Raw genomic sequence first — 12,208 nt, 5'->3', positions numbered from 1 at the left:
CTGTAGGACAAGCACCAATTTTCAATACAGCACAAGCCCAGTCTGACAATAAAGGTCTACATGGTCTAGATCTGACTGAAGAATTGAAGGCCTAATGCTTAAATCAACAGTAATTCAGAATTACCAGCTTCTCAAAACAATTTGAAACCTTCTCACCAAGACAATTCTTCAGATAAATTAAATGTTCTTAAGCTGATTTTCCACCAATTTAAAATAATTTTCTAACAGGCCAGGTAGGAACAAGCATAAACCATTTCAATCCAGAACATACTTTCGTTAACAACCACAAACAACTGAAAGTTATAGATCTAGAATACTGCTACTCCAAACGCGAGTGACCACTACCTACACAACAACACAATTCAAGTATTTTATTGTTAATTCATGCAACCCTTCTCATGCACAAAGGGCAGAATGGGTAAAGTACTGAACAAACGGCTGGTGCTTTGGAGATCTGGAGAGGGCAGTACAGCAAGAGGACAGAGGAGCGAACGCAGGGCAGCGCACTTCATGTAGGGAAGAAACAGCAACTGCACAGACAGGGCTTGGGGGGGGTGATGTCAGGGAGGGAGAGAACTCGGAGAACAGTAACCAGAGGGGTTCTTTCAAGAAAAGACCGACCTATAAAACACCAGGAGCAAGGGACAGAGACCAAGGAAACTGTCTGCAGCCACAGGCATAGCTGGTGGAGGCTGGGAAAGGGATATGAGCAACAGAGCAAAAAATGTCTCAGAACACAGAGACTGAAAACCTGAACTTGGTTCAAGAAAAGAAAAACTACTTAAAGTTAAGATTTAATACACCAATTAAAAAGTTATGGAGACCACAAATTATCTTTTAAGAGTCTCAAGCATTTATCCCAGTTACTTAACTGCTGTATGTACAGTCCAAGATAAGTTTTCTTGTCTTGGAAAAGAGAAATATTTGCGTTTCTCAGATACCACAGTATTTACACAGCTTGATAAATATTGAGTTTCAATAATTACCTTTTTTGGTTTTGTTTTTTTTTTGGTTTTGTTTTTTTTTTGTTTGTTTGTTTTTTACATAAAACTGTTTAACTTTGTAGAATGACATTTGTAATTTGTGTTTTAGTATCACCAGTCACAGCCCAAGACAAGCTGGAAGGAAAGGCTGTAAGTACTGTAATGTACCCTGCTGTCTTAGGCATGAGAAGTATTTTTCCCTACCCATAACTGCTTCTAGGGTTTTCCAGGTTTTCACGGAGAAAAACATCACTTCCTTATCCAGAAGAGTCTTTCTTTCTGCAGAATACTTTGCAGCCATTCATTTTAAACCAGCACCTCCAAAATTTCAAAATAAAGATTCTGCAGATACCAAGACATAGTATGGCGGACACAACTAAGGAAGATTCATAGCTCCACAACGCTATCACTTTAGAGCTGTGAATGCTGCTCCCTCCTTTCCATCTATGAATCTCTTACTAGCAACAAAACAGTGTTTGAGGATAGAAATTTCGCAAGAGCTTAGGCATTCTTGAACCTAAAAACCCTGGCCACAAAGAGCTCACACAGCACTTTGGTGCTGGCGGGAAATGCCTGGACCCCTCATACATTTGCTTTGAATAACCAAACAGCTTAGTGCTTCTCAACAGCATAAATGAGGTGTGAGATCCCACTTAAAAAGTGTTTTATACATACATCCGTTAAATAGTCACGGTTACATTCTTAGTATTTTCTACAGGCATTTTCACGTGCAGAGTAACACGTTTGGAGTAGCCTTAGAAATTCATGCAGCTAGATGAACAAATTAATTAGGCTCAGTAAAAGTGTGAGTTGTCAGCACCTCTGCTAACATGCGGGTGACTGCCATGGGCACACTCTTATCGTGCGGTATCTTGTAGTAAGCACTAAGCAACTTGCTCCTTTTCATGAAGGAATAAAGGTATCTTTTATTTACCGCAGGATACCGTTGGTAAAAGTGTGCCCACAGGCACGTAGAGCAGCTAAAGGGTTCTGAGTTCATATTCTCACTTGCACTCACAATAAAGTTATCTCCATAAAGAAAACATGCTTATATTCTGACCTGCAAGTCTCAGATGAAGAGGTTCCTCAGTTTAGAGACTACGTGTATGATAACTGAGCTGTAGCAGAGCAGAAATCTCTCTAGACTAATAATGAGTTTATCCGCCTGCCCTAATTTCTTATTGTGTTTACAAAGTCAACACAAGATTAAGGCAATGACATGTCAAATTCATGATTATTCCATTAAGGCTTCCATAATATTTATGGCAGCTTTCCAGCCCTCAAATTTAAAATAAGCCAGGTAAGATAAAGAGTGTTTGTATTGAGCATATTCAACATAGTGACTTGAAGTGTTCATAGAAATTATTCCTTGTTAAAAGCAACACAGTAGCTAGTAAAACATTAATCTTCTGTCCTACAACTGTCTTTATTTGTGAATGCAAACAGAAGAAAAAAAATATGTTGGAACAAGCAATGAAGGCAACCAGGCCAGAAAAAATTTAGACAAGGAGCAAGTAATTTCTTCATTTCCCTTCTTCAGAAGTGTACGAGAATTTTGGGGGGAAAATTGAAAATTAAAATATTAAATATATTTATTTAGTGTAAGGTACTGCTACAAACATGGCATTTCAGATTCTGAAAGTTTGTTTCTTTACTGTATTACTAGTATCTTCATTTTTATTTTATTACCTGCTAAAAATGCATCAAGAGACAATTATGTTAACAGACGCTTTCATGAACAAATACACTAGGTATTAGCATTACTTATCCTCATTAATGCAAACCAAAAAGCAGTTCTTGGCAGGTTATAAACAGGTGGTGCTTAAATATTTTAGGTAGCCAACTTAAGACAATGTGTGGGAGTCTGATCGTTAACCACTTTTGAAAATTAGGCGCTTTCCAAATGACATACGCAGCACAACCCCAAAAAAAACCCCATTAAGTCATCTTAGAAAAATTTAACCTAACACATTATCAATTATTTATTTATTTATTTACTTGTTCAGGTCTCTGCAATTATTTGCTTTTATAATAGTTCTATAGTAAGCACCAAGATCCCTCTTACACACTGAGCTGATATTGCTGTACCACCATGCTGTAATACCGTGTGGAAGAGCTAATTAGCTATTAAGCTGGAATCCTTGCAGACAGTTTTTAGCACCAACTATTAAAAGATTTTTCAATCAATCACCAATCGAGGCAGATTCTGGACTGAAGTCTGTGGGTGAAGATTTTCAGACACACTTACAAACTGGCCCTGCAAAATAATGGCAAGTTAATTAAACATGATATGGGATCAGCTTGACACCTCCAAAAAACCCATAGTCTGTAATACATATACTTCCAATAATATACATAACATAAACATTTCTAGAAAGTTAAATTTTTTGGTTGTTTTTTTTTTTTATTTTAAAGGGTAAAGACAAAAACTTATCTGCTGTTAAAAAAAACAAAACAAAACAACAAACCACAAAAAAAAGCGCCTGCCAAACCCAAAATAGATAAAACCCCTCTTTTTATTTCATAAAGGATTTTGTCAATAGTCTCCAAATGCTTTACAATAAGTATATATAAACTAAGACATGTGAGAACTATAGACTGTAATAGCTTAAAAATACACGACCATGATCACACTATTCATTCTTAAATTACTAATGAAAGTTAAAAGCTAGAAGGCATAGGGAAAGAAGATCCCTGCCCACGGCAGGGAGGTCGGAACTAGATGATCTGTAAGGTCCCTTCTAACTCAAACCATTCTATGATTCTATAAGATGTGGTACACAGAAAGGCTATTTTGGGAGGCAAAAGCCTTAAGAAAGCCGGTCTCAAAATCATTTTTCTGAGGCAGAACCACCACAGCAGGGACTGTTGCCAACTTCAGACTCTACAGGCCCTTAAGTTTTACTGAGTCTATGAAGTTTTTTAAACGTATGGTACTTTTAATGAGACACTAAAATAAAGGAGGGTCACTCGATCTGGAATGAGCGAGCCCCTGTGTCGGTCAAGATATGAAACATAGTTCTACCTATACCAGGCAGTGCAAAACTCAAAGTTGTGAAGGCCAAAGGGAGGAGCAATAATTAAGGTTGTGAAGATGAAGAAAGAGGAGTATTTCAGGAAAGTCAAAGCTGAGTCAAGGTTATATGAGTAATGTTAAAGAGGTGGCAAAAGGCAGATCAACAGATATGGGAACGTGGGCAGAGGAGCAGGAAGTTGGAAGCAAATGAAAGATTTGCATCAAGCAAGAAAACAGAGAAGAAGAGTTGTAAAGAAGGCTCTACGTGCCGAAAACAAAATCTGAAATAGTTCAGAACTAATTATAATATTTTTCCATTCAACAATTATGCCCTTTTTAAAAATGAAAAACAACCTGCATAGGCATGCAGTGGCTGTGAGATGCCGCCAATTTCTGAGAAACATTCTGTGATTCATGCCAAAAACATGAGCATGTTAAAGTGTGGCAGGTCAAGCTGTCCTAATTTTTTTGTATTTTTTTTTTAAATTGAACAACTCCAGACACATAGTACACTTTCAAAGAAAGACATGATTGTCCTTGCTATAGCATATTTGCCCCAATTTACTAAGAAAAACATCTATGTTTTCAGTGCTTGAGGCTTATGATTTACCTCACCGTTGATGTTGCCAACAAGTCCTTGGACATTCTCACAAAACATCAAGTGCTTAAAATACAAATAAACTCCCCGTGGGAATTTTTATTTTCTTTTTTCAAACTGCATAAATAGGCTAGGTGCTCAACTCCTATTCCTCAAAGCCAGATTATGACTTTTGAAAAGCCTTCTGTGCAAGGAAATACCTTTGAGAAAACCCCTAACTTTCAGAACATACCAGAGTACTTTCCACTCTGTTACTCTGTCCCATGTTTTGTATATGCTACGCTCACCAGCTGTAATTCTTCTCTATGGTTGCAACACCCTCTTTGAAAACAGTCACGTTAGAAACTTAGGACCAGGGTGAAAGTCTAGGGAAGCTTCAGTAGAGGCAATAACAACTTTAATACAGATTTAATGGCTGCAATGTCCCTACTATTAAAAATCCAAAAGCTATCAACTCATTTGACAACTTGAAATCCAATATTAACAAGATAAAAAGGGATACTGATGCACACCTCCAATTCTGAACACAATTTTTTGTAAGACTGAAGTGGTTCTAGCATACTAAAGACTTGCACTGTACCCAAAAGGCTGAATTGTTCTACAAGCTCAACACATGCGTACCAGTCAGAAAAAAAATAAAATACCATACAGTCATTATTATATCGATATTTTAGTTATCAGCATTTTAATGAAATCATCCTCAGAAAATGTAAGGCACTTGGAAATTAACACAGTAGCTGTCCAGTTTTAACGATGGTGTGTTAGGCAATTTTATCTCAGTCTCATTAAGGAGTGAGATATCAAAGGACTATGCATTTTCTGCAGGATAAAAACACGCAGGTGAGCAGTTACTACACAGCAACTAATGCAGAGTAAATCCACACCCTCGACTGCCTTGCTGTAACTTGTTCATGTAGCCATACCCTCCAATTCAGTTTAAGTTTTTCAACTAAATTAATTTAAACTACCTAAATACCGAAGAAAGGTTCCAACTCGTGTGTACAGGAGGAAAACAGCTGTACAGTTTCAAACGTTACTGCCTTTAGCAGTCCATGCTGCGTCTCCACTGGAGATAATCACCCAGACAGCAGACGGTTGCAGTGAACAGGCTCCTCCGCCACGACCCTCCAGCCCACTTTAGCACCTCAACAGGAATAAATATACCTTTGTCAAGGCAAAAATTAGTACCGGGACTGAGGGCTGGGACAGCCGTAGCGGAGAAGCACACTTGCATCACTGACTGCGTGGTACCCAGCATCGCCTCTGGTGCAGCAGAGGGTGTAGCAGTCTGAGACAGCATCACCTTGCACTGGCACAGCTGAATTGAGCACGAGTCAGTTTTCAGACCACTCAGAATAGCCACAAAGAAGTCTAACACAATTTATTTAATCTATTTCAACAGTTAATGAAGACTTTCCTGAGTGTTCCCACGTACACTACCCCAGAGAGAGAGATTAGAATCTAGTATTTTTCCAGTGAAGCAAAAAGAAAAGTCATAAGTGAGCATAACTGTGGGGATCGGCACTTCAGTAAACTACAGGTTATAAAGGCATATATATCCCTGTACAGAGGGATAAAATAAGCATCAAAACTTCCACATCGCAGGAGGAGAAATAGCTTGCAAATGAGAAAAAATAGAAAACAGCTCCATTTGTTTAACATTTTTTCAAACTTAACACATCACTTGCAATATACAGTCAGATATTTTTATGTTGCATAGAAAAGAAGATTTTTAGGGCCCCTAAAAGGTTCACTGCTACTGCAAGCCCTTCCCATCCCACTACAGAAGCTGGCACCAAAGAACAGTAGCTGCCCACCAGAGCAAGGACACACACAGAGAGAAATAAGCTTCCAAGTAAATCTTGCATCCTACAAACAGCAGCAGTCAGCCATATGTATTTACCAACAGTTAAATTAGAAAGAAGCTACTGCAAAATTGTTACACTATCCAGATAACCAGAATTTCAAGCACACACACATCACCGAAAACCTTAATGGGTCTGCAATTCTCTTGGTTGTAACTATCAAGAATCCAAATTAATATTTACTTGCTAAGCAATCAGGTTTAGGGCTGGGACTGAAATTCACATCCTGAATTTCAAGAAGTAAAAACAACTTTAACATCCCATTAAAGAGACTTAGTTTCAGCTGAGCTGACAAACAGCTAATCATACTTGCAGCTCAACAGCCACAAAAATAATTTTCATAGCATTAGAAGTCAATATCAGCTCATTAAAATGTAAACTACTGGAGTTTGCACTTAATTCATACTTCTAACAATCATCATCCACAACTGTTACATCAAAAGTAACTATATGAAAGGCAAATCAAAGTAAAAATGTACAAGCATGCTTCATGGATTAAAGAAAAATGTAGAACAAGACACATTTGTGAAAAACCCACTCTTTGGCAACAATTACAGCATAAGACAAAATGGCTTGAGTAGCTGAAATCCCCCATTCCAAGGGGAATTTCAGGAATGCAAAATATTGTCTACGGAACTATTTTCTTAGACATGAGTTATATTTGAGAACACCAGCTACATAGAACATTATCATGCTAAGTTTTGGGATTTGGGCTCAATATTTAAGATAGCAGAATAAGCAAGTTTAAAGTCTTAGTACCACCTTCCTTCATTTTTATTACTATTTTGATTATTTTATTTTTGTTTTAGGTAAAACTCTTCAACAACAACAAAAAAAAACCCAAACCCAGAAGTGGTTAAATAGATACAAAGTAAACTAATAAAAAAACAACAAAAAATTATATTCAAAGTTTATTATACCAGTAGGAACTAAAGCATCACAAAGGGGGACTATCTTAGGGGTGGGAGGGAGGGGTTGTTTCAGAATGCAAAACCATAATCCCAGTATAAAAACCATATTTCAGATGCCATCAGCTTACTTAAATAGAAGAAAAGAAATTACCACACTTTTTTACTACTTTACAAAGTAGCACAGGAAGGCTACCGAACTGCTGGGGAAAGCCACTGAAAGGAAACCAGAAGGTCACAGCGAGTCATGCCCTAACACCACTGAGGCGCTGGATGAGGTGGAATGGGGGTCTGTCAAAACGTCTGTCATATATTCACTTGGGCTTTAGCTTCCAGAGGGCAGGAAAACAACAGAGATGAGAAAGAACAGTTAAAAAAAAAAAAATCCTGTTAGTACAGAAGTTTGCTACACAGAAAACTGTATGTGTTTAAAACTGACTACTTGCACTATGACAAACCTTTCTTGTCTCAAAATCTTCACTGCTTCACTGTTAATAGGTGAAAGAATATTATAAATGCTTTTACCAGCGGTCCAGACATGCTGAATATTTGTTCCTGTATTTATTAAAATGGCTTGCAAATTTAATTCCAAGATGTTTTTACACGAAGTTCAGAAAAACAAGTATAAGACTACCATACTCCTACCTGAAGAGTCACCTCACAGACTGTACAAAGGATTTCCTTGGTTTTCTTTAACTGACACAACTGTGGTATTTGGTCTTAACAGCTACAGTAAGGCCGACGATTTCTGAAACATTAGCCAGAAAGCAGAAAGGATGGAGGCTGAAGACAAAGAGGCCCTGAGATAAGCCATCAACGAAACACTAGCCGATCAGTCCTTTTCTGCAGCAGAGCCAGTTTCTTTGACAATGTTCACACATAACGAAACTGAGGAATAAACTAACATCCTTTGTTAGTCACTGCAGCTTCCTGGATCGCTTATCAAAGATGCTTAATTTAAATGCAAGACAATCTGCAACGTTATTGCAACATCTTAGTAGAGCAGCAATAACTACAGTATGCTTGCACGTGAAGAGAAAGCACAGGACGGCAAGCAAAGTGAAGAACAAATGCAGTGGTTTCATTTTTTCCTGATTATATGTTGTTACGTTAGTTGTCTTCACCGATTTTAACACACTTCTTTTAAGCTTCATTAATTTCTGCTACTATAAATACAAACATACCAACAACGTGGTGGCAACCTTTGTAGCCTTATTCAGAAGGGGCAATGAGTCCAAATAGAAATAATCCGATAGACACACTTGTAGCAAATCCCATTACCCCAAGGATACTTTCTCCACCAGGGAAAAAAAAAAAAAAAAAAAAAAGTGGTAAGTCTTTTATAAAAGAAAAGCTTTTAAAAGCTTCTTCTAAACTCTGCCTTTTTTTTTTTTTTTTATCTAGAACACAAACCCCAGTTTGCTCACTCCAAATGGTCAGCTGCACCAGTAAGCTAAATACATCATGTATTTACTAGAAACCTTCATACAGCAGATGGTATCTGAATTGGGGCTATTAGAAAAGATGACATTTTCCTTCTGTTTTTTTCTGTATCAGGAAAAAAAAAAAAAACCCAAATAAATTCTAGAATTACTTTAATACTTTAGCTTCCTTCTCACCCTTTTTCCACCTCAGGAAAAAGATATGAAGCTCGCAGGAGCCATATGTCATCTGTTGACTTTAGCAGCAAAACGCAGCCAAAAGAACATTAAATCAGTCCCTTTGTTTCTTCTGACTCATCTGAATTTATATCCAGCCAGGGTTTTATGGGCATAAGCTTGTGCAGAACCTGAGGTAAAACATTTTTCTTCAACTGTAATTATTTTTATTAGTAAAAATTAATCTACAAACATCTTCTTAATACCCTTGCCACAAGCCAAAAGGTATGCATTAGTCAGTCTCAGAAAAACATGCAGTTCCCATGTACTCAATAGAGGTAATACTCTGTGCATGTCTTCATAAACCTTTCTAAATCATGTGAAGATCAGTTTTTACAACTGAAAGAAAAAAGCAAAGTTCTGAGTAATGAGAAATGCACCATTTTGGAGTAGGTGCCCCTCAATATATGCCTAACATCTAAAAAGAAAAAGAAAAAAAAGGAGAAAAGTACATGCTGATAAAACTCAGATTGGTACACAGCATGTAAAATTTCTGGTTCATTTATCTATCTAGAGGCATGTATCCATACAGACACACATATAAGCACCCACATACTGTTTTTCCTCAGCAGTAAATAAAAAAGTGCATCCCCTCTCTAACCAGATATAAAAGAGAAAAAACCTGTTAACCTTTCAGCTAATAAATTCAAATCACTTTCTAAAGTCATCATGGAATCTAATCTCTTGAAATACATAGGCTTAACTTGCATTTCCTTTCTTTTGGGAAATCTGCAAGCTGAGTATGAACATTAACAAGGTTCTTTGATGCTGTGGAAAGTCCCCTTCACCCCAAAGAGATCATGCGGATGGAATACTAAAGGATTGAGGCCCGAGCTCATACACAACTAGGGATGAAGGTTAGTCGCGAGCACGTGTCTGTACACATAGGTGTACCCTTCTCATGCATGCGCACACACACACACACACACAGAGGCACAGAATAGTGGGGATTACGATTACAGTGTTTTTAAAAAGTTTAAAGAAACCGGCAGACAGGTTGACTCGTTATTTATTTATAGGAGGCATGTGCACACCCAAATGGGTGAAGAGGGCCAAGAAGGTTTTCAAGCCAGTGCAAAATTACTGACAGAAGGCAGGACCCAACAGTTCTGCATTCCTACACAGCAGCTGCTTGTCAAGAGAGGGATGCACGAACCTACATCTAAATTTACTTTTGATATCAGCACATAAAAATCCTTTTTTAGAATTGCTGGCAAAAGGGGAGTTTCCCATGCTCGTATTTTTACATTTTTTCTTTCAAACCCACAGTTGGCTTTCTTGGCAAAATGCAAGTGGGACATTTAAAAATCAGTTCAGTTCTGCTGCTTTTTAGGTAGCTTTCCTAATTATTTGTTGGCCTGAAAAATCTTCTTGGGAGGGCACAGGGAGGAAGAAGAGGGAGTAGTTAAATACTATAAGCCAGTAATAATAAGAACCGAGAGCCTTTTCTCATTTCTCAAAGGCTTTGACATGAAAGCAGAAGTAAAAAGTCAGTATCCACTTAAAATTTTAAGCAATTTCCTGGTGCCTTCATACAACATGCCATTTATTTTAATTCTTAGTCTTTGTTAATGCTTCCAGCTCATTAGAAGAAGAATATCAAGCAACAAAAAAAAATAGTTAACAACAAAAACCATGCATATTATACTGCTTTCACTCAAAGATTTCATAGCACATAAAGCAGTAAACTACAAATTAGACTCACAAATAGCTAACAGATTGGGAAACAGAGGCAAAGACAGATTGAGTTCTGTAATGTGGCAGCAAAGTTCCAGAGCAGAGTCCAGGTATAGGTCCATGGTCAGAGACTGCAGATTTACAGACACAGAGGAGGATTACTCTAAGAAAGTGACTGGTTTTTAATTAATCCCTAAACTAAAAATCTGAAAACTCTTAGAGCGTTATTGAATTTAATATAATTGAATTACTAAAAATTTACTAAAATGTTGGTATTCTATACACACATCATGTGTATTAAAATTAAAACACTTGTTCTGAATAAATTAGTAATAAATATTTATTTTTAAAAAAAAAAAATCACAAATCACCAGAGTTAGAGGATGAAACACTAGGTAGTTTAATAATTTCTGAATAAGCTGTGCCTTTGAGGGAGACAGAAGTTGCCAGTTCCCACAGAAATTATCTGTCTAGCCCCTTCAGTTTGGGCTTTCCCTTTCTCCTTTGCTTCTGACAGGAAAAAACCCACAGTCTCCAGACAGCTACGTTTTCCAGACAGCCCTGAGAGCGAACAACTACTGCATTGTCCACTATGCACTGCTCCACAAGAGATGTGGAGCTGGAACACTGGAGAAGACAGTTTGCCTTCAGCAATCACGGCCAGACAGAGCTGGCACCCATCACCACAAGGGTGTCTTGTGGCTCTAACTAAAGATTTACCCTTGGAAAGGTACTGGGTTTACTGTTACTGTAGTGGCTGGATATTCAGGGGACTTGTTAAGAAGCCTGAATCTGGGAGCTCACATGTCTAATCATCCTAAAGGCTGTCTATAGACATTTGCTATATAAACAGACATGCAGAGTCAAAATTATATCAAACCTCAGCTGTCTGCTATGTCCTTCCACCCAAAATGCCCAGATTAGCACTCCATAAATTCTGCAGGTGGCAGAAGTGCATGGACACTTCATAATCCACTCTGGGAAGAAACACAAATTGATTAGCTTAAGCATGCAATGAAAATAGCTTCTGCTAGTACAGATGACATAGTGAAACCAACTATGGGACGCATACACGATCTCTTCGCGTGTTAAGAGACAAGGGGATGGTAATAAAAAAGTTGGAGATGGGAAAACAGTGGCAAAGTCTTCACAACAGCTGGATTCCTCCTCCCTCCCCCTCTTAGTGAAATTAAAGCAAGAAGGTTGATTTGGAGAGAAAAGGTTACACTGAGAAAACCATACGTGGACATGGAAACGTCACCAGCTTAGCCCACTCAGCAGCTGATGTGACAAGGAAAGGCAAGCTCAAGTAAGATTTGGGCCTGACTGTTACAATGGGGTGGGACATCACAAAAATCCTAAGAAAAGTGAGTCTTTGCTACCAGTGAGGAAAGTGATGCACAGTGTTGTAGCTCACAGGGCACTGTACACAGATTGCTGAAAGACAGAACGGCAGGAAAAGGAAGATTTTTGTTGGCTCTCCTTCTTGCTCTCTGTTAGCTG

General features: G+C 38.0%; 1 protein-coding gene across 8 annotated transcripts in view; it reads right to left on the bottom strand.

The window, feature by feature from the left end:
• CDK19 (cyclin dependent kinase 19) overlaps positions 1 to 12,208 on the bottom strand; it is a 133,889-nt gene that overhangs the window by 51,608 nt on the left and 70,073 nt on the right. For 6 of the 8 annotated variants that reach the window (XM_054195490.1, XM_054195488.1, XM_054195489.1 and 3 more), the window contains one exon: positions 3,175 to 3,240. The exons of the other annotated variants lie outside the window; for them this stretch is intronic. In XM_054195490.1, coding sequence (XP_054051465.1) covers positions 3,175 to 3,240 — 66 coding nt within the window. The remainder of the gene's footprint in view (positions 1 to 3,174; positions 3,241 to 12,208) is intronic. 8 annotated transcript variants of the gene reach the window in all.

This window comes from Rissa tridactyla, chromosome 3, assembly GCF_028500815.1.
Source record: "Rissa tridactyla isolate bRisTri1 chromosome 3, bRisTri1.patW.cur.20221130, whole genome shotgun sequence".
NCBI classification, from domain to species: Eukaryota; Metazoa; Chordata; class Aves; order Charadriiformes; family Laridae; genus Rissa; species Rissa tridactyla.
Note: the sequence above shows the minus strand (reverse complement) of the source record. Positions and strands in the feature narration are given on the sequence as shown.